General features: G+C 40.6%; 2 protein-coding genes across 13 annotated transcripts in view; one reads left to right on the forward strand and one right to left on the reverse strand.

The window, feature by feature from the left end:
- Positions 1-12945, reverse strand: part of smoc1 (SPARC related modular calcium binding 1) — a 62614-nt gene extending 49669 nt beyond the window's left edge. For 7 of the 12 annotated variants that reach the window (XM_078277071.1, XM_078277069.1, XM_078277070.1 and 4 more), the window contains exon 1: positions 12512-12943. In XM_078277071.1, the coding sequence (XP_078133197.1) occupies positions 12512-12616 (105 nt within the window). In that variant the 5' untranslated portion in view covers positions 12617-12943. Of the gene's footprint in view, positions 1-12511 lie in introns of all 12 variants that reach the window. The other 5 variants (XM_078277062.1, XM_078277060.1, XM_078277065.1 and 2 more) reach the window with 3 other exon arrangements.
- The window catches only part of ccdc177 (coiled-coil domain containing 177), a 51836-nt gene that overhangs the window by 13483 nt on the left and 16673 nt on the right, over positions 1-21680 (forward strand). The gene's annotated exons all lie outside the window — the stretch shown is intronic.

The raw sequence follows: 21680 nt of genomic DNA on the forward strand, positions 1-21680 counted from the left end.
AGAGAGACAGCTTAGATATAAACATTGTGAGGACATATCCTCCTCCTGCCTACTCGGCCCACCAAAGAGATGAAGTCAAAGATGAGTCAAAGGTAAAACACCAGGCGAGTTACACGATGGTTTGGTACTGATATCTTGACCGGGAAACAATGAGCACTGAGATTCTAACATTTAACAAGCCAAATTCCCCCTACACGAACACACACACCACACAACGTCCTGAGCTCTCTCTCCACCACTCATAAAATAAGTGAAATGCAACCCCCATTGTGCAACAGTTGCAGCTCTAGCTGTGTAGTGGTCTTTTTTACCGTCACTGGCAGCGAATCTGTTCCAGCCCGAGCCACAGCAGTGGAACAAGAAGAAAGAATATGATTAGAAATAATCATTTTTATATATGCACGCTTAAAGGGCTGACAGGGGAAAAGGCAGGCTTTGAGAAACCGAACAAAGGTAGTAAATAAACAAAACTGTGGATTACGTCTCCTACAGTAAATGCAATTACGTTCAACTTTCCAACTGGCTCATTGTGCGTAGGGTAGAGCTCATTTCTTTGGACAGATTTTCATTATAAAGACCAACATATAACACAATATGAAAAGTAGATCCCAAGGCGGATAAAAATAAGTGAACACAACAAGCTCTTTACTTCAGCCAACACTGTATGTGTCTTAAATGGTACCTCATAGATTTATAACATTGCCGGACTCACGATGGACAGATTTTTTTAAAACGCCCAAATTCTGTGCTGCAGAACCATGTATGGTCATTTTTATTCCATGCATTCTTTCCTTGTGAAAACCTGCCGCCTACATTACCCACAATGCAACTTGTTATGTGTTTTGCCAGTAGCGGCTAATGTAGTCTTAAGCCTCTAGCCTCAAGCAAAGATGAGGAGCGTGCTACAGAGGTCTGGTAAACTCATTTCCTTTCTAACTCCACAACTCCAGATTAACTTTATGTTCAAACTTGTAGTCTTCGGCCCCAACCCAACATCACTCGAGGCAATGTATCTGAATTTGCACACTTCCCTCTGGAGCCATAGAAAGGCTTTACAGTATACAACATTTGCAGTAGTACTCCCCAAGACTTTACTTTAGGTAGTATGAAATCTATTTGCAGATTCTTGAAACTTGCTCGCTGTATGAATCATCACAGTGAACTGTCTCAAGGAGTTAACTCTGATGTTAGCAGTAATATTCATACACTGAGGAAAATACTCAGGGTGTTTTGCTGCTATGTAAAACTGGAGGCAGAACAGACTGCAATATGGTGGTTATTATAGAGCGCAATGGTCCAAATTTGAGATTTCTTTAATGATTGTTTAACTCCATTTAGTCAAAACTCTTGAGTTGACAACCCTCTCCACTTTGTTCTTACATGGGTTGAACTGAAGCTGTGATGTTTAAATCAGATCCTGTGTAGCGGAAAAAATGTCTGTTCTATTTAACTAACAGGAACATGCTCCTTGACATGAATGACATCACTATTCACCGGTAAAGGCTTTTGCATGCACAGATGGCGATTGTGTGTGTGTGTGTGTGTGAGCGAGCTCTGTGTGCCGGCTCCACGCTAACGTGTGATGGGGTCATTATCCCCTCTGGGCACCACAACAACAAACAATGCAACAACACATACATAAATACATATATGGCCATCTGATGCATCTGTGTCATTAATCATCAGGCGTTTTTGGCATTCCGTCACTAGCCAACAAGTGGATTAGTCAAATAAAAGAAAAGGACAATAAAGCCAACCACAGAGGAAACAGGCCAATGAAAGTTGTCCACCAAAGTCGGGGCTAATTGTGTACCATTGTGTGCTTTTAACGGGCCAAGGTAATCACTTTTGTCCGATAATTAGCATTTAGTTTTCAGGAAATCTATAAAGCGAATGCCATCCCTCATGCTGTTTCCATTAACACACTTTACTTAGCCGTGTTATAAAAAAAATAAAAAAAAAAGTAGAGGAACTAAAAAGGAGCTGCCCCCTTCTTCTCCTCCCCCTTATTCCTTTTAAATTTCTAATTGGGTTTTGTCTTGAAAAAGTAACCTGTAATTTAACATTGTCAAAGTAACCTTTTAAAACCCTTAAAACACAGTTCTAGCATGTTGCGAGCTAAAGGAGCTGGACAACTTTCACACAGGAGGTGCAAAGTGTGTGTTCCAATTGCAGCAGGAGGGCGGGGTTTGGGCTAAAAACTTTTAATTTGATTTCTTGATGTGATTACAGTCATGTTTGGTAGGTAAGGTTTTAGCAAAGTAGTATTTTTTTCTTTCTTTCATCTCTCCCACCGGGCTGAATGTGCATAGAAATAAAGGATGCAAAGAACTGAGCGTCTGTAACTTAACTGACTCATCAAGCAGGCTGTTGATGACTGTGATGATTGAAACGCAAACTCTGACAGTTATCCACACGCTTAAAGACAGCATTATATAGTTGCTTTTTTTTAATAATTCATCGAATGAAATCATCAAAGCATGAACAATTTTTGTCATCTATGCTTTCTTAATTTGTACAATTCTTTTTTGGGCTTTTTTTTTATTAGTGCAGATAGATGGGAAAGGGGACAGAGAGAGGGGAAGACACACAGCAAAGGGCCGCGGGTCGGATTCGAACCTGAAACTAGAAACACTGTATAGGTAAAGGGAACTGCAGGGTTGCGTGATAACTATCTGTGAACAACCCCTTTCACTTTACACTACACTTAAGTCACTTGATTGATTGTTTAAAATAATGCTGATTTTGATTAGCTTTAAAGGTCCAATATGTAATATATTTACTGTAATAAATCCCAAAATGACCCCAATGCGTCATCATATATTAAGGAAACATGCTAATGCCAGTATTTTCTCCTTTTGAAATTTCCGTTCCGTGACAGAATGTCTGTTTGTGTTTTGGCCTCTGTGTTGTTATCAACTGCCTATTTTGACAGCCAGGCCGGGTTGCCAGATATACCTGTAAAAACATAAACCCAGCACGCTACAGCTGTAACGTTAGTACAGCCATGAAAGCAGCAAACAAATGAACAGGATCAACGGCGATAAATTCTACCCGACCTAAAAAAGAAAACGGCATGTTTCTAACAGTTGCGTGACCAGAGACGTAACAAACCCCGGGTAGATATTGGAGATGTATTTGAAAGATGGAGACAGCTTAGAGCCCAAAAGGACGCCGAGTTGGCAGATTTCCTCCTGAATAGGTAAGCATTAGCTTCACGCTAATTTATCACGGCTACCAGGGGCGGGCATTTTCAGTAATTTCAACATTGAATTATATAGAGTACTCAAGTTGGTTACTCGCAAGAACAATTGAGATGCAGCCAGTAAAGTGATCCCGACCGGTCCTGGCTAACGCCGCCATGCTAATCCTGCTAACTGCTAATGTTACCGGAGGACCAGGCAAGCTGGCCGCGGCTGTCTATAACGTGTAGCCTGTTTAGCGGCCGTAGCCGACAGCGGTGAGTTATTTTAAGCCAAGAGAGGGGGGCTGTAAATCGAAAGGAGAGGACCGTGAGTTTGCAGTGTGTTGTTGCCATAATTCTAAGCCAATAAAGTGTGTCCAGTCGGGTGGAGAGGACAGCAAGGTAGTGTTATTTTTAGTGGTTCCTACTGTAATTCTAAGCCGAGGAAGTGTGTCTGTCCGTCAGGTGCAGAGGAGGCGAGGTTGTTGTGTTTTTAGCGGTTCCTACCGTAATTCTAAGCCAAAGTGTCTGTCAGTTGGGTACAGAGTTCCGTGTGAGCACAGGCTTTTATGACTGTCAATATAGCCAGCATTTAACGTTAGCTACTCCGCTGTGCTGTGGAGTAATGTCTGGCTATGTGAGACAAGCGTCTCGCAAAGGATGCTGCGGTCTAAGACTTGGCAACCTCTGCGAACTTCGAGTCTGGGGATGAGGGGGCGGGGGAGACGACTCTCTCCAGTATGATGAATTTGTACTGTAATGTATTGTAATGTAATGTATTGTAATGTATTGTTATGTATTTTTATGGTCAGAAACTCCAGTGGATTTAATAAATCTGAGAAAGAGATGATTAAAAACATTTTCACCCCATGCTGAAATAAGATTTCCTCTTTAGATGGTGCAGAGTAGATTAAATACAACATTAATGAGAAGGATGACTTCCTTTTTTTTTCTTTTGAAGTGGTGTAAAGCGATCAAAATGAAAGTGTGAGTGAGGGGGCGAAGGAGGTGTTGGTCGGAAATGGCTCTAAATCTGATTAAAAGCATTCCTTGTTTGTCACTAATGCTACATCCTGGCTACAGAACAGTCAGCTGTCTCTGCTGTTCCCAGGAAGTGTGTGTGTGTGTCCATCACACATTTCATTAGATTTAACGCCACCGTTGCGTACTCAAACTGAGACCACACACTCATATCAAAGGAAAAGAGCAGAGGCTAATCCGCTGAGCTAGTTTGATAGGAAAGAGGAAGTGTTTCTGCCGTCCTGATAATCTGAAGGATTACACAAAGCCATAACTCTTTCAAAAGGCAGTATTCCTCTCAAACAAGAGCGGGTGCACGTCACTAACGCACTCAATTTACATAGAGCAAGTTCCCATAGTGGACTAGATAATTACGTAAATGAAAACGCACCCCATAAACCACAACTATCAGGAGGATCTGCAGAGGGGGAAAAAAAAAAAGGCTGAGTGAAGTTGTGGTGATGCGTGCATGGAGCTCACTGGCCTGAAATCACAGAGCTGGACGTTGACTGCATTTCATTACACTGATTAGAAAGCCCCGAAATTGAGCATGAAATGCGTTTGCTGATTACGCAGATATCAGATTGAATCGACATATGTAAGCAATTTGATTGAACGCTGGTGCAGTCACCCTTAAAGCCATCTGTCAGTGACCGGCGAAATATAAGTGGAGCCTAGGTGTCTGGTCATGTGGCTAGTTGCCTTGTGAACCTGAAGTTTTATTAAAGATTTCAGTTGCAATTTAATTTCTTAGTGTGCCCTATTTCCCTTAACTTGTCTGGTTTATTCAAATGCAGTTAGATTTCCGGAATGCCTCTTAACAACTCCCACAGAATAGAACTTGTTTTTGCATTAGATTGTTCTTTCATATGATTTCTTCCTGTATGATTGTGTGACGCCGGAGCAAAATGTGACAATCCCAAAAGTCTTGCGTCTTTATTAGGCCGTCATGCTCATTGTAAAGAAAAGTTCCGCACAAAGACCATGAATATTTGCACTTTCCATCCAACAGTTGTCAAGACATTGCATTTTGAACTACAAATGTCAACGTCATGGTTAGCGCTAGAGAAAAAGTCACCATCATCAGGATTCATCTTATTGTCTGTACTGAAATTTGAAAGATATTTTACTGGATAAGTGAAACATTTGACCTGTCGGTGGCACTAGATGAAAAGTCAAGGGATCACCAAAATCAGTGGTCTTATCCTCTGGGGACCATAAATATCTGTACAACATTTCATTGCAATTCGTCCAATAGTTGTTGAGATATTTTAGCCTGGATCAAAGTGGTACGCTGACCGACATTGCCATGCTAGAGCCACACTGCTAGCTCATTATTGGGTTTTACCATAGAATCAACATTCAATCCAACACTTTGGTCCAGTGCATGATATCTCAACAACTACCCAGAGTGCCATATGTGTGAGTATGAGTATCCATGATCCCCAGCAGATGCATCCCATTTAGTTAGTTTTTTTTATTTTGTTGTTTTGGTTAATCTTAATCTAATTTTAATGTACTCTCTGACACAAGTGAGTGACTGAATGTTCACGGCCCCCAGAGGATAAATCCTGATGCTTCGATGAACCCAGAATCTTTCCTTTAGCACCATTGATTAGCCTAAACTCGCACTTATACACATGAAATATCAGTATCTAATGGACACGCTGAAATTTACTAAGCACAGTACTGATACCCAGAGGATAAACCATTTTGATTTTGGACACTGCATTTGCTTCTCTAGAGCACCAACCTCAGACCAAAATTTCATTTTCATACACAATATATAAAATATAAATCACCAGATTCACTTAATTACTGTAGCTGTGAACATTCTCAATCCAACAATAATTAATATTATTGTTTTGGTGGTGACCTTTCCTGAAGTGCCACCTATAATTTCAAGTTCTATACAGGGAAATTAAAAAATCTATCGAACAGATTCCTCCATAGTTGCATGAAATTTACCACGCTTAATCCGTATGCCAACTTTATACACAAGAAACGTTAAATGTTATAACTAAATTGCCAGGAAATTTGCTTCAACATCCATGGCCCTCAGAAGTTAAAAAAAAAAGTATGACTTTAGCAATGCTCTGGCCTTATTTCTAGCACTACCATTACACTTTAATTCCCACATACAATATTGTTTAATGTATAAAGGTCTTTTCAGACGGGTAGCGATTGTCGCGCCTCATAATTAATTTCCAATGAAAGGCGAGCGGGCAGGCAGGGGGGCGCAGGCAGTTTGACGGTGAAACTGTTGCGGTCATGCTTGTCACACGCACACGTTTTCCTATGCGAGCGATGCGCCGTGCAAATCAATGAACAAGAGACTGATTCTTGCCGTTTGTGAGTTCAATAAAATATCAAACTGTTTTCTAAACAGTTATCAGATCCAGTCACAAGACTGGATTTATCGGGTAACGTCACGTTTTAACTTAAATTAGGCTATAGAATTACAACTACTAATTTAGCTAACTTTAGCTATCAACAATAACAGTCTGTGGTTAGGAAAGACTAGGATTGCCACTATTTGTTAGAAATCGACCTGTGATTAGGAATATGATACATGAGTCAACTAATTCAGTTCAGTTGTACCAGTCCAGCAGGAGTACAGTAACGTTAGTGCACGGAATCTCCATGGTTACCACACATTGATCGCCTGGCGTTTACTCTCGGAGCGTTGTCCGCCTGTTTGTTCACATGGGGAGCGTAGGGAGACCCCTCGGATCCAAGCGCCCACGCAGGAAAAGTGTCGCTTACGGCCTAAAAAAGACCTTAAGGCAGGTTGTGGAGCACAATTATGCTCCCCAAAGCTCAATTTTATGTGAGAACAGAAATATTCAAAGAACAGCAAAACCATGCATATGTATGTTGTTGTGTCAGCATTCAAAGTCATACCACCATACAACAAAAGATCCAAAACCCACAGGCTTCATCACCAATAACTGTGTTTAGGGATTTTTCCTTTAAGTGCCTAATCAGAAACTGCTGCTGAACAAAAAGTCAGGAAAAAGTTTAATCTGAAAGGTTTGTATTTCATGACTTCTCTTCACAGAATGCCAAACTATGACCTTATCGCTTTGCCAAGAATGTTTTTCCCCATAAAGACTAAATGGAGAAATGTGCACTGCACATCTGCATGATTATGGCCAACAGCTCTTGCACTTGCTCTATGCATCGCAGTGGTTTGATGGTTAAGGTACAAACTTCTCACTCTGTCCTCTTATATCCGTTTCCCCCCATTTCATGTCAATGTCTAGAAAATATTATAATACCGGTAACAGTATTAGAAGATATCCTTCTACTGTAGTCGGACACACACGCTCGAACTAAAAACACAATATAAAGTTGTATATGTATCTGTTTAACTGTCCTATAGTATGGTTTATTTATTTATTTTCTATTTCTTCAATCTATCCCTCTTTTTCATCAAAAAAAGTTCTTTTTTCAGAAATACTTGATTTGATTTGGTCTTCCTGGACACAACTTTATTATATCCAGAGAGTAAAAGTTAGTAATTAAGACTTCTCTCATCCCTTTAATTGAGTATGTATATTCTAATATTCTGAATCAGTAATTATTTCACCTACAGTGAGAAGGTTTTTGGTTAGGGTTCACTAATAGTCAGTTTGTTGCATTTCCTTATCGTTTTATTTTGCTGCCGTCCCGCCTGGTGGCTGCAGCCGTGTGCCACTGTTGAGTTGGCGAGTTTGCAAAAGTATCAACCCAGTACTGTCTGAGATATATATGCTAAATCTGTTACATCCGGTGTCCAGTAGCCAAAGAAAGAAGTTGTGCCAAGATAAAGCACAACTTTGGATACTTCTTCATCATATCTTCAATCTGTGGAAGGAAGTACAACAGATTCCATGTAATTTTTGTCACTCTATCCATTGGTTTGCTGTTTGCTTTGGTGGTGTTCCCACTTTCTCTTTACCTGCCTCATCTGCTTCATCTTTAGTTCCTGATTTCTATTCCCAAAACGCCCTATAACATAACAACGTGTTGCTTTTTGCCTTTTTAAGTGTCAGAAAACACTTTTTCCAGTTGAGAAAAAGCATTGCATTCAGCAATGCTTTTTTCTCTTGTATGATTTCCAATCAGTGAAAATGAGGAGCCTATAAAGATTCTCTAAATATTGACACCAAACTCTCAACTGTACGGCACACCACTAGTAGCTATTTTTGGAAAGAATTTGAATATATAAATACATTTGATATTAAGTGTCAACATTTCTTTTAGTATGCTGTTTTTATAAAAAAAAATAAGTCCAGTTCCTGACCTCCATTCCTTTGAGCACTGTCAGCAGCAGTTACCTGCACCCAAATGCTGCACACGCACGCACGCACGCACACGCACACACGCAGACCACTCACACCTGCACTGTGATCTACCTCACACCAATAAAAAGGCTTTCCTGCTTTTAAACCGGGGCAGTACTTTCCCAAGCTGAAGGTATGCAGTCTTGGCTGCTTCGCCGCTCAGACATCACTGTTTATGTTTGTTTTTCAATTAGTTTATGAGTCTTCACTGATGCCGTCACCAAAGTATGCAGGACGACGGCTCATCGCATCCCATCCCTGGCACTAACAGGTTGATTTGATGAGGGGGATTAAGGATAGATGGGTAAGAGTGGATGGCGTCCTGCCTGCCCACCACCTGTCTTGTTATAGAGATCATTCCTGACACTAATGACCAGACAATCTGCAAAATATCTTGCCGTAATTAAGACCTGCAATTAGATGTTTAACTTTAATCATTTTAGACTGTAAAAAAGCTCTTTCAGTGAGATCATAAAGGTGGCTCTCACATTTCGCCGTCTCCCCCCCCTCCCCCACACACACACACACACACACACCATTATTGCATTTGAATTAAACTAAATAATTCAAACTGTGACTTTGCCTTGGCAGTTTATGCAGAGACTGCGTTGCACTACCATCATAGGAAAGTGTGTGATCACCATCCTTAACCATCATCACACATCCTTATGATCTGTGTGGTGCTTCCCTCCCTCAAGCTGATGATCAAATGGAATAAAGGAGACATGAAAGATACTCTCCTAAGAATGAGGAGGAAGTGGTCAAGACAGACGTATCTGAACTGCACAAACAGCAACAATCATAAGGCAAAAAGTTCAGATTTTCTTAAAGTGCTCATATGCTAATTTTCAGGTTCATAATTGTATGTAGAGGTTATATCAGAATAGGTTTCCATGGTTTAATTTTTTTTTAAAAACACCATATCTTTTCACCCTGTGTGTTGAGCTCTCTGTTTTAGCTACAGAGTGAGACATCTCACTTCTGTTCCATCTTTGTTGGGAGTCGCACATGCTCAGTAGCTAGGTAAGGACTACTAGCCAGTCAGAAGCAGAGTATGAGGGCGTGCCACGCTAGCAGCTAGGCGAGCATTATAACGTGTGTTACAAAGTGACCACGTTTGTCTCTGAAGTAAAGGCTGGACTACAATAGAGCTGTTTGGAGCAGTTTGTGAACAGTGTTTTCTGGTGGAGATGGTAAGTCCCTTTGGGGTGGACTTTGGGCTTTTTCACTTTGTAAACCTATAACTAGAGTCCGACCGATATATTGGCGGGCCGATATTAGGCATTTTTCAAACTATCGGTATCGGCATTTATAATGGTCGATAAATGAATATTTAAAAAATGAAAATAAAAACGGACGAAACACCCTTCAACCATGTTCTGAGTGTTGGCGTTGCATAGTTTGTCCACCAGAGGGCGCTCTACTACGTCCCTGTTGGCAACACTCGTGTTTAACCCTTTAAGTTTCATATCTTAAGTTTGTATTTTTATACATTTTATTCATCAGAACTTTAATATATTTTGATGTTCCTCTGTTCTGTTGTGACAATAAAACAAACAAGTTTATTTTTTAAACTGCATTATCATATTATTTTAGTGAGGACTCATAAATAACTACAAATAACTAATGTTAGGGAAATCTGTTTGTTGTTTTTTTTGTTGTTTTTTTTACATTTTAAAATCACCAAATATTTGTATCGATATCAGCCTTAAAAATCCTTTATCGGTCGGGCTCTACCTATAACATGCAAAAAAAAAGATGTATAACACAATAAAGGAAAGGGAAAAAGCCAAAAAGCATAATATGAGCACTTTAAAGCTTTGTTAGCATCCCAATCACAAGAAATGCTGGACTTATTGCGTCATGGAGCCTCCAGGGAAATGAGGAAGGAGCAGTGCTATGCAGTGAAGTTAGCTTAGGCTTTCAACCCTGATATCAAAGTGGAAAGTGGGGGTGTGAATTTTGGTATTACGGCAGCTGTGAGCAATGTTAAAAGTATCTACTGTGGTGTGAGTGGGGGTGTGCAGCAGGCTGAGTGCGATTGAACTGGGCCAGGAGGAGGATGGGAGGGATGCGGCGAGAGAGTTTTATGGGGATAACGTTGAAAGAGATGCTACGATTGTTCACCGAACCTCGGGCAAGTTTTACAGCACTTTATTCCGACTCTGCTGAAAAGGTTTTGTCTTTAAGGTGTCAACTTTTCAAGGACTAAGAAGCAGCCTTGTTTTCATGTTGACATCACCCTGTATTTTGGAGTTTATCCAGTGTGGAAAGTGATTGAAGGGGTTTCGTAAGGCCGAGCTTGATAGTTCCTCAGCCTGCGGGGGAGCATGAAATTCTTTTAACTAAAGTTAAAACGGAAAGAAAGAAGAACAGCAGTTTGGAAATGTTCAGCTCAGATCGTCAGTCACAGAAAAGTCTGAATAATCACCTTCTTCTAATTTCCTAAACATCCTAGCCCTTGTTGTGTTAATCCTTGTGGCTAACCACAGATATGCCACCTGAATCACCCACAAAATAGATACAACAAACACCAAACTCACTTGTGTGTGACCTTAAAACCAGTCACTCCACTTTGATTTCCTTCATTATTTGGCCAGTAGGAAAACGATTATCTAGTGACTAACCAACACAAGTGATTACGCAAAGTAAATTCACTATAACTTTTCGCACAAAACTGCCTTGACCTGTGTGTGTGTGTGTGTGTGTGTGTGTGTGTGTGTGTGTGTGATCTTTGTCACATGACGGTGACAAAGATCTGTCCTAGAAAGAAACGTATAATGGATAAGAGCAGGGATGCTGTGGTGAAGGAAATGCTGGTTAAACTCTGTAGCCTAAAAAATAGCACTCTGCAGCATGTCAAACACACACTGTGTTTTGGTAGGTTTTAGCATTGCTTTACCCACCTGGATAGCGACAGGGATCAGGACTAGAGTTTGTCCGGTTACGCTTTACTTGATGGTACCTCCATAAGAGTGACATGACACTGTCATGAACGTGTCATAAAACATTATAAACAAGTCATAAACGTTTATGACATGACGCTTCTTTTAGTAAGTGTCATTCGGTTTTGTCATGAAGTTACAAAGTTAGGGTTAGGGTTCATGTGACACGACTGTGTCATGTCACTCTTATGTAGAAAACTTCAAGTAAAGTGTTTATACTCTAAGTAATCAGCAGAAAACTTTAGGAACAAGTCTCAAAATTACAAGCCACCCATTGCTAAAATGTCTTCCTCTGGAAGAGTAGGGCAGCTGATCACTGACTAACCCATTGTACCTAAGCATAGAGACATTTCCCCCAAAATAAATACAACATAGGCCTTAAAAAGTCTTGAAAGTTAGTTAAAAACGAACAAGCTGCATTGTATATATTACTGATCTTTCCTTGACAAGGTAATACCAAGGCCGAGTTTATTTCTAAATTATATTTAAAAAAAAAAAAAAAAACTTTATTTATCCCCTGCCACAACATGTTATGTTCAGTCCTCGACTTTCAGTTTGTAAAGTCCTTGAAATTGACGCCAACTGTTGACTTTATTGATTGCTTTTGGAGGACTCTTGTCTCGGTCTCTATTTCACCTCGTCTGCACGAATACGCAGTTAGTTTCACATAAATTACATAATACACTTCAGCACTCTATTTCCAATCACATTTATATGTATTTCAATATTTCTAAGGGTTCCTCTTACAGTAAGATTTCAATGTAATCATCTGATGGTTGCCTGGAGTCCAGTTAATTTAACAAAGCGATGAATCATGCCGTGTCAAAACGGCAAAGCACGGTTAGAACGTTAGTTGGTATATTTTTGGTGGAAGGTAAAATATTTAGCGCTAATGTTCTCTAAATGACGCGCTATGGTCACGCAGCATTGCATTATGGCACACTATTACGCTATTTTGCCATGTCTCTTTCAATCCAAATATGATCCTGTGTCTAACAGAGTGTGAACCAGCAGACACTCAGGTGTGCACTCACCCGTGAGCCCGGCTTCTGTGCGGAGACTTGCGGCAGGTAGCAGAGAAACAGAGGCGCCAAAAAGTGAGAAGAGGTGAAAAGAAGCAAACTTGGCAGTAACATCATTGATGGTCGGTGAGCGCAGGCGGCAGGTCTCTGTGTGTCCGTCTGTCACACTAATTATCAACAGGTCCAAAAGAAATAAACCTCTCCAAAAAAAAAAAAAAAACACTCCTTCACTCTCTCCAATCTACTTTCCTTTTAGCTACTTCCCCTTATTGTCTACTTCCCCAATAACCAATCATATAGTGCCGCGCGTGGGATATGAGAAGTCAGGACTCGGCGGTGACCATGGTGATCGGTGTTATCCACTGCGGGAGGATCAGCTGTTCATCGCGGCTTCCACAGGTCGAGTCGCGCTCGTATCCATTGCGACTTTATTTAAAAAGCACAGGAGGGAGACGCAGCACTGACACTCCGACCGTCCAATAGCAACGAGGGATGGCGTCACAAGCCACGCCCACGGCAAACTGGTGCGAGATTAACCCTCCCTCCCACAGAGGAGAAAGCCCTGCTGTGGTCAGTCAGCCAGGAGACTCAGCAGCTACAGTACACTTGGTGTATTATCGTCAGTCTTTGAGAACAGGAACAATGGCCAAGCAATTGTGAAGTCAAATTTTAGGTTCTCACCCCCCCCCCCATTCAGAGACATATACTGCTCTATAATAGCCTAGTATCCTGCTGCCATGACATTTAGCCTGTGTACTTGGGCTACAATAGAAAACCTCTATTGAGTAAAGTCAATAGCTGTCACAAGAACCGCAGGGGGTCAGCCTGTGTGTGTGTGTGTGTGTGTGTGTTCGTTCAGTGGTTGATTGGGCAAAACAGCTGTGTGTGTGCTATTTAATCCCTAATTGTTGTCCATGATTTAACTTGTTTTTAAAGGGACAGTTCACCCCAAAATCAAAAATACATATCTTTCTGCTTAACTGCAGTGCTGTTGATCAATCAATATTGTTTTGGTGCAAGTTGCCCAGGGTTCGAGATATTGGCCGTAGCGATGTCTGCCTCCTCATAATATAATGGGTCTAGATGGCACTCTGCTTGTGGTGCTCAAAGGGCCCAAAAAATACATTTGAAAAACTCAACAGCAAAGTCTCTTTCCAGAAATCATGACCCGGTTACTCAAGATAATCCCCAGACCTGGTTGTGAGCAGGAACAATTTTCTTTCTACTGAACTACACCCGCCAACCGCGTAGCCGCGCAGAAGGAAGCGTACACGGTGTCCTTCTCAGCTGAGCTGTAGCATTTGCCAGAATCAGTTAGCTACAGTTAGCCGAGAAGGACAAGCCTCTCGTCCATGAGTACTAGAGCTGTCAATCTTCCTCTATAATTTTTTTTTAAAAATTCGAATAATATTCATACTTCTGACAAGTCTGGTCTTGAAGGGGACCTGCACGCAACTTTGTTTACATTCATTTTCAACCAGGAGCACACAGCGACAAACACAAATCAACAGAGAAGTGTAGTGAAGCGGCATTGTTGTAAAGGCTAACGGTGCTCGGTGAGCACAATGACATCATGTTAGAAAGCACAGCCGAAACGATTTGTCATAAACTAGGTAAGTAACAGACAATGCTAACTGCACTAATAACCAAGCCAAACGGTGCTGTCACTACTATTTTAGTGATTTATAAGCAACCTGTTTCTTGCAGATTGTCACACTCTGACAGCTGTAGGGATTTTGTCAAGTGGCCACTTTCATTGCAACGAAAAAGCCCCCTGCGACCCAGAGTATTTTCCCCATTGGCTAGCATTGTAAAAGAGCCCGAGGCATTAAGGGAGAAACACTACTGTGCATAGTCAGCGGTCACATAGCAGGGAAGTAAACCCAGAAGATTAGAAACTTTTTTGGCAGATGCGCAACTGAGGAACTCTTATAGATATGAGCGGGGCTCCGCCATTAACGTTCCATCCAGGTCTAATAATACATCCATCCTACATCCATCGTACCAATACGCTTCCTTCTGCGCTGATTCTGAAACAATTGGTGGGTGTAGTTTGGTAGAAAGAAAATAGTTCCTACATGATACTGCTCATAACCAGGCCTGTGGATTATCTTGAGTTACTGGGTCATGATTCCTGGACAGAGACATCAATGTTGAGTTTTTCAATGTATTTCTATGCAAATAATAATCATAATAAAGTCATGCTTGATATGACCATACATAATAAATGTGTCTTATGACACAGTTACTTATGATGCACTATGAATAAGAGAGAGGCTGGTAGATAAGTCTTTAAAAAATATATATTTTGCAAGGAATCATTTGGGAAACTTACTGTCGTCGAAACGTACTGACGAGGGGGGCAATGTTTTGCTTTGTAGGTACTTTTACTTTTGTTACTTAAAGTACATTTTACTAATACTTTCTGCTTTTACTTAAGGGACATTTTTGATTGAAGACGTAGTATTTGGAATGGAGAATTTGTATATTTCAGTATTGCTACTTTAACATAAGTAAAGGCTCTGAATACTTCCCCACCACTGATCATATTGCATTACTGTCCATCCTGACAGCAAAGCCCACTGAATGGACTAAAACTGGTCCCACGCTGTAGTCGTCTTACAAACTCTCAACTTCTGGTCCTCTTTCCCTCTGTGCTCTCTCTTTCTCCATCCTTTTCTCTTTCAGATACATTGTGTGGCCCATTGAGAGCGAGTTAAAAAGATAGGAGGAGACACCGAAGAGGGTGAGCGAGGGAAGCCGACTGTTGAGTGCAGGTGTCCAGCTTCAGTTCAGCAACCTCTCAATCCACAGAAACTGGGCTCTTTAAGAGCTGAAAAGGGCCATCCAGTCACCCTTTGCAGGAAGGATGACCCCCACCCCCAATCCTTTTCCCTCAGTCTTTGTCCCTATAGATATTTTTTAATTGTTGGCTATGACAGTTCAGCGGCTTTTTGAGTGGCTCAGTGAAGAACCTTGTAATTAGAGCTATTGAGCTGCTGGAATTGGCACAATTAGGGTCAGCTATTTATGATTTCTGTGTTCACCAGGCACTGTCCAGGCTATTTTCTCAGGAAGCATGGGGAGAATTTTTTGAAGTGTCAGGCCAAATGCGAGAGAAGAAAGAGGAAGGGAGAAAAATTGAGGCCTAAACGAACTGGAGACAGTGAACTATATGGATTATTTTTTATCGTACTCGGCAAAGTGTCCGTGTAGTATCATTAACAGAGCTGTGAGAGGTTGGACGCGCCTCACTACGTTGCTGTTTCTCTCACCCCAGGGGCATCATCCCCCAACCACCCCCCGCTCTGTGCCAGCCGGTCCACTCATGTCCTGGTGTGAGTGGAGAAATGCTGTAGGAGGTGAGGATGAGGAGCAGAGAGGGGGAACAGGAGTGTCTCTTGGAATGTTAACGAGATCAGTTTATATCTGCTCTTCCCTCTCGCTTCAACCCTCCACCCCTAACAAAGAAGACAGAGACTTGTGGGGTGCAAAGCTGTTGTAGGGAAAGCATGGCTCAACACTTTAATTCTGTTGTCATTTGGCCGAGCATGAAAGGAAAAACGTCTGACAACAAAAACAATAAAGGAATGAATGGGCATGCTGAAAAGAAATGTATTTCCCAATTACTGCAGCGGTCCTTCCAAAGACGCCCCAGCCGCTGTCCCCCGCTGGCTTACACCAACTACATACGGCCGAAAATTAGCAGGTGTCTGTAGACACAGAAACAGACGGAGCATGACAGAGGCCACCCAGAGATCTGTCGGCTGGGGGGAGGATTTAGCACAGATGTTCAACCATGATGTCACATGTACGAAAAGTACAAGCTAGACACACACACAGAGTTCAGATGTGGTATTTTGAATGTTGGGGGTGAGCGTTATAGTGGAGGCACAAACTAGTTAGTTGTCCCGTTATTTTTTTTAAATTTTTTTTTTTTTACAGTTGATCACAGTATAAAATTAAATGAACCACATTCTTTTCTAAATAAAAGCTCCACTTTCCAGGGTTTTAGTAGCTTCTCATTGTTTGGGCATTTTAATAGCTAATGTCAGTTCTATGAAACCATATAATCATTTAAAATGTCAACTCTACTTTGTAGACGGTGGGAGTACTAAACTTACAACTTTGGGATATTTGTAGATGGAAATATTGTACTTTTTACTCAACTACACTAACTATTTGTCTTCGACATACTCATTCAAAAGCAATAATCATTGCGTCTCATTTCTCTGTCTTAACCCTTCCCCTTACCCCTACCCCTTGGTTTTGCGCGCTCCTGTGAGAGTAAATGCTGTCCCAATACTCATTTTGGTCGAGGGATAGGGCTATATACCCCTTAACGCCAAGTAAGGACGCAAGCTTACTTGAACAGCAAGGAGTATCTAGATTCATTGCGCATTGGCTGCCTGGTCGACCAGAGAGACCCATAAATGTAAGTATTTTCGGCTTAAAGAATTGATTTAAAAATTACATATTAGTATTACATATTACTACACAGTCCTGTACATATATATTTGCAACCATATTTGTAATTGAAACGTTTTTAAAAATCGCTAGCTTGCTATGCTAACGCTTAAGTTAACGTTAACGTTAGCTACATTGCTTATTTTAACAGTCCCGCATTTCTCTGCCTTGAATGGACTCCATGCATGTCTACAGTGTTAACTAAACTCCATTAGCAGCGAATTTCGTTTGATATCAGTGTATAACACTACTTGCTTTGGAGACATCGATACGTGCTTTACATATACCGTCCTGTATCACACAGGGACGTAGGAGGACACCCAGCAGCTGATCCACTTTCTGGGCTGAAAACGAGCAGAAATCTCTGCGTTCATGTTGTAGCCATTCAGTATTGGTACTGTATTATTGTAAACATGTGTAATTCATTCCTGTTCATGCACCTGTACGTTGTTGTTGGTTATGATACAGGACACTAATGAAAGAAATGGGGTTGGAGGGAAAGGTTACTGGCCAACAGGCATCAGACGGGTCTGGAATTTCAGAATAGCTGTAGTTTTTTGTTTGTTTGTGGTCTTGTGTGTCTTTTTTTAGTTTTCTACATTTGAGTGCCTTTTTTATATGTGTGTGACATGTAAGTTATGGTTCTAATAGTTGTAATAATGTTTACTTTATTGGGCAATAAAGACAGCTTTTTGTTAACAAAGAAAGTGTTTCTGAACATCAATGACATTCAAAACAGTGATAACTGAAACAGATATACAACACACCATGCAGTGTGTATACAAATATTTATTGCAAACAGACCTAAGTATGTATGATGATGTAACCAAGTGGCGTCCCATTTCATAGGGGTATGTTTTCACCCCTACCCCTTACCCCTCGTTTTTCGAGGGCCAAGGGCTAAGGGGTAGGGTTAAGATGAGAAATGGGATTCAGCCTTAATCGTATCATTTTTAGTTTAGTTGTTGAAGAAAGAATAAACAACCCTACAGTATATAAAGTTAAAAAGTTGGCTTGACAAGCTACAATATAAAAATCCTGTTCACATTCATTAATAATAAAAAAAACCAAGGTACAATAGGGATATGTTCTGAAACTTGCATAATAAATAGTTTTAAAGTGGTGCTTTTGCATGATTCTTTGTGGAGAAACTTCTTTGTTTTCTGTCGATTGTTAGTCGACTTAGAATTTCTTTAGTCGAGGACAGCCCTACTGAAATCCATCATAATTAATACCTTTACTCACTGTACTCATTACTCCTACAAATTACTCCTCTACAAGTCATGCATTTAACATTTTACTTTTGGTATTGCTAATTACTACTTTCTTACTTTCATACCCACAGGACTTTATTTCTTCTTCCACCACTGGAGTCGTAAAGCATTGAGGTACTTTCACTCCATGTTATGTGAAATATTGCATTTTTTTTACTCCTTTCATTTATCTGACACCTTCAGCTACTCAAAACATATGATCAGTTTTTAAAATATGTACATCAAAAGTATATCTCCACCGTAACCAGCTTCAACATTCATTCATGATATAATATAAAAATAACACTAAAAAGGGGCCATTTAATTTTTTATACATAAAGTACATTTTGCTGATGATACTTTTACCAAAGTAATTTTTTAGTTATTGTTACTGAAGTACAGGTCTGAACTTCCACTACAGTTCCCTGTTAACAGTCTGTGTGTATGATGGCGCTTGAAAAGTTAGTATTGTCCAACAGGACCAAACACAATCACAGCAGTGAATGAAAGACAGACAGACATAGGGACGGGGTGCTGGATGGAAAAAGTGGAGGTCAGATAGAAAGCCCACTCCTTTAAAGTGTCATCTGGATTTCATTTAATAAATTCCACACATTTGACATGTACTGGCCGCAATTTTCATATGTTCCTGAAAACGAGGAGCCGTGGATAGCCCTTGGCCGGCCGACAGTTCTGGACAGCAGCAACCTGGCCTCTTATTACCCTCTTCAAACACACACTAGCACATAAACACACACACACACACACACTGAAGCTGATGTAGGAGCATGCTTAGTGACGGGAACGCACAGCAACAAATAAATAAGCCCACAAAGCCCAATTATCCGTGACATTAATCGGAGATGTGAGGGATTTTTACGTAGTGAGAGAATGAAAGAGAAAGTGGCAACAGAGAGGGTGTGAAAAGGGCTATTGAGTCTGGACTGGAGAGTCCCGCACCTGCGCCGTCTATTCACCCCACTGTTTACACACTGTCATCCACAATTAATACCTCATGGGGACTGGGCTGCCTGCCCTCCACAGGGCCCCCGGACTCATCCAGGGCCCTTATGGATGCCTAATTGAGCATACCGCTCTCCTGATTGAATTAACAGCTCTGTCTCTGGGACCTTTTCCCCTTCCACCGAGGAGGGGGACTATTCCACACCCGCATGGGTCCCCTGTACCGTCCCACAGAAGCCAGAGCAGAGGGAGAGGCAGGGAGGGGGGGTTGGCTGGAGAAAGCAACGGGTCAAAAGGGGGAGTTGTTGAAATTCTCCAGAAAACGTGTCCCTTTCTGTTGCCAAACCGAGGCTGGAAATGTGAACTAGGGGCAACGAAAGGTCTCAGTCTTCACAGGACCAGTGTGCTCCGGCAGGGCAGCGAGTGTTCAGGACAGAGCGAGGGAAAAGATAGGATTGTTGAGAACATAGACAACATCAGCCTACAGTACTACAGTTCTGCATAAGAATGCTTGCGTGGTACCTCTAACTTTCTCACAATCTGGTCTGTTTTTCTGTAATTTTTTGTTTTATTCTGTTACGTGGCTCTTATATGAATTAATATTAGACGTCTGGCAGGTCCATAATTACCTGGGATGTTTCCTGTAAAGAATTGTGTGATTTGGTAGCAGCTATAGAGTTCAGTTGGTGTACTACAATTCATTAACATCAATGAATTGCTTGCGTAACCTAGAATCTTTTCAACAGTGGGTCAGTTGAACATGCAAAAATTAACAAATGTGTCTACATGCAGGTTCCAACATATAGGAAAAATTATGTTTTCAATGATTTAATATTTACTTGGGTTGGGTTTAAAAGGGTCTTGTTAAGAAGTCATTAACACTCTGGCTGTTTCAGGAAATTCTCTGAAAATGAACATTTAGTCAACACAGCTTGATAAAATCTAATTAAAATGAATGTCTTGGAACTTTTTCTCTATTTTCCCATAATTAGTACCAACTTACATAGTTTAAATGACGTTATTAGTAAATTACAAACCTATAAGATAAAGCTTTACTGATAATACAATATTTCCACATGACCAAAGAATTAAGAATTATGATTGAAATAATTGTATTCTTGGCAGGATTGGGGGGGGGGGAGAGAAAACAACATTTACATTACATGATTTTACCCGAATAATATGCTGCAACATTTTTTTTTTTTACAATTTCTTTATTAATTTTTCAATACACTTACAAGATAATGTAATTGTGTAGGACAGTACATTACAACCACCGGCCCAGCACACAACATCATTTCTCTTTTAACATTTCTGTCTATAAGAGCAAAATAAAAAAAAATAAAAACTATAAAACAATATCTTACAGTTCAATGGTACCTCTAGCAAAGTTATGATATGTATAAATACAAAAACTAAGAATTGCACCCTCCAAGACATGATGCAGTCCTTTCCCCTTCTGGGGTTCACCACTAGTTTTGCTGCAACAATTTAAATGATGGAAGAAATCTGAAGATAGATTTAAGTCTTTAAATGGAAAATTCATTTACAAGTAAAAAGTAGAAGAAAATATGATACTGCAACTCATAGCTGCTCTCTACTTAAGGTCTTACAAATGAATACCCATATATTAGAAATTAAAGATAGATAAATGTCTTAAAGGCAAATATCAGCCATCTAAACCTATAGATTATGATGTAATATTCACATTCCTCACTCTTTGGATAGCAGTTTTGTAGAAAGTGATTTGTAGAAGTCTCACCAGAGCATATTATTACATTTGGTTAACTGAACTTGTCTAAACAGCATTATACACTCACTAAAAATGTTCCGCTCTGAGCCAACACCCCTACAGTGTCCTCTTGGCACGATCCACAATAGTAGTAAAATCTAATAATGTGGAAAATCAGTAGCCCTCTGGAGAGGATGAAATGCACTGAGACCAACTGTATCCTCTTTATTTCCAGGTCTGTAAAAGAGTTTGCCATGACTTTATTCACACTTGTCAACGTTCAGCACACACTCAGATCCGCCTCTTGAAGAGAAATGAAATGGGTGAATTCATCTCAGCTGGGGCTGCTGAGTCATGTAGCCAAAAGTGGTTATTGTCCGAGTTCCCTGACTTTCTGTCTGTAATCTCTTGGCTGGATTCCTTTGTTGCCTCTGTGTAAAAAGGCTTCCTTCAGTGGAGTGAATGGCACATAGATCCTCTTAACTGCACTGATTCTGCCTTCACTCTTATTATTCTAACTAAAGACTTCTTCATCAATCTATCTATCTATCATATGCTGCTGGATCTTCCAGTACTCCAGCAGATTTTCCAAACGAGGAGAGCTGATCTAGAATTAGTTTTGTACTTGGTTATGTTGTGCACAGGAGCACAATGCTCACCTGCGTCAGCAGACTGACTTATCTATCCAAGCACTGGACTTTATTACACTTTAATCGTCTATTTCATTGTTTCTAGTCGTATGTTTTCTTTTAACATTTTATGTATT

This window comes from Sander vitreus, chromosome 20, assembly GCF_031162955.1.
Source record: "Sander vitreus isolate 19-12246 chromosome 20, sanVit1, whole genome shotgun sequence".
In the NCBI taxonomy this organism is placed as follows: domain Eukaryota; kingdom Metazoa; phylum Chordata; class Actinopteri; order Perciformes; family Percidae; genus Sander; species Sander vitreus.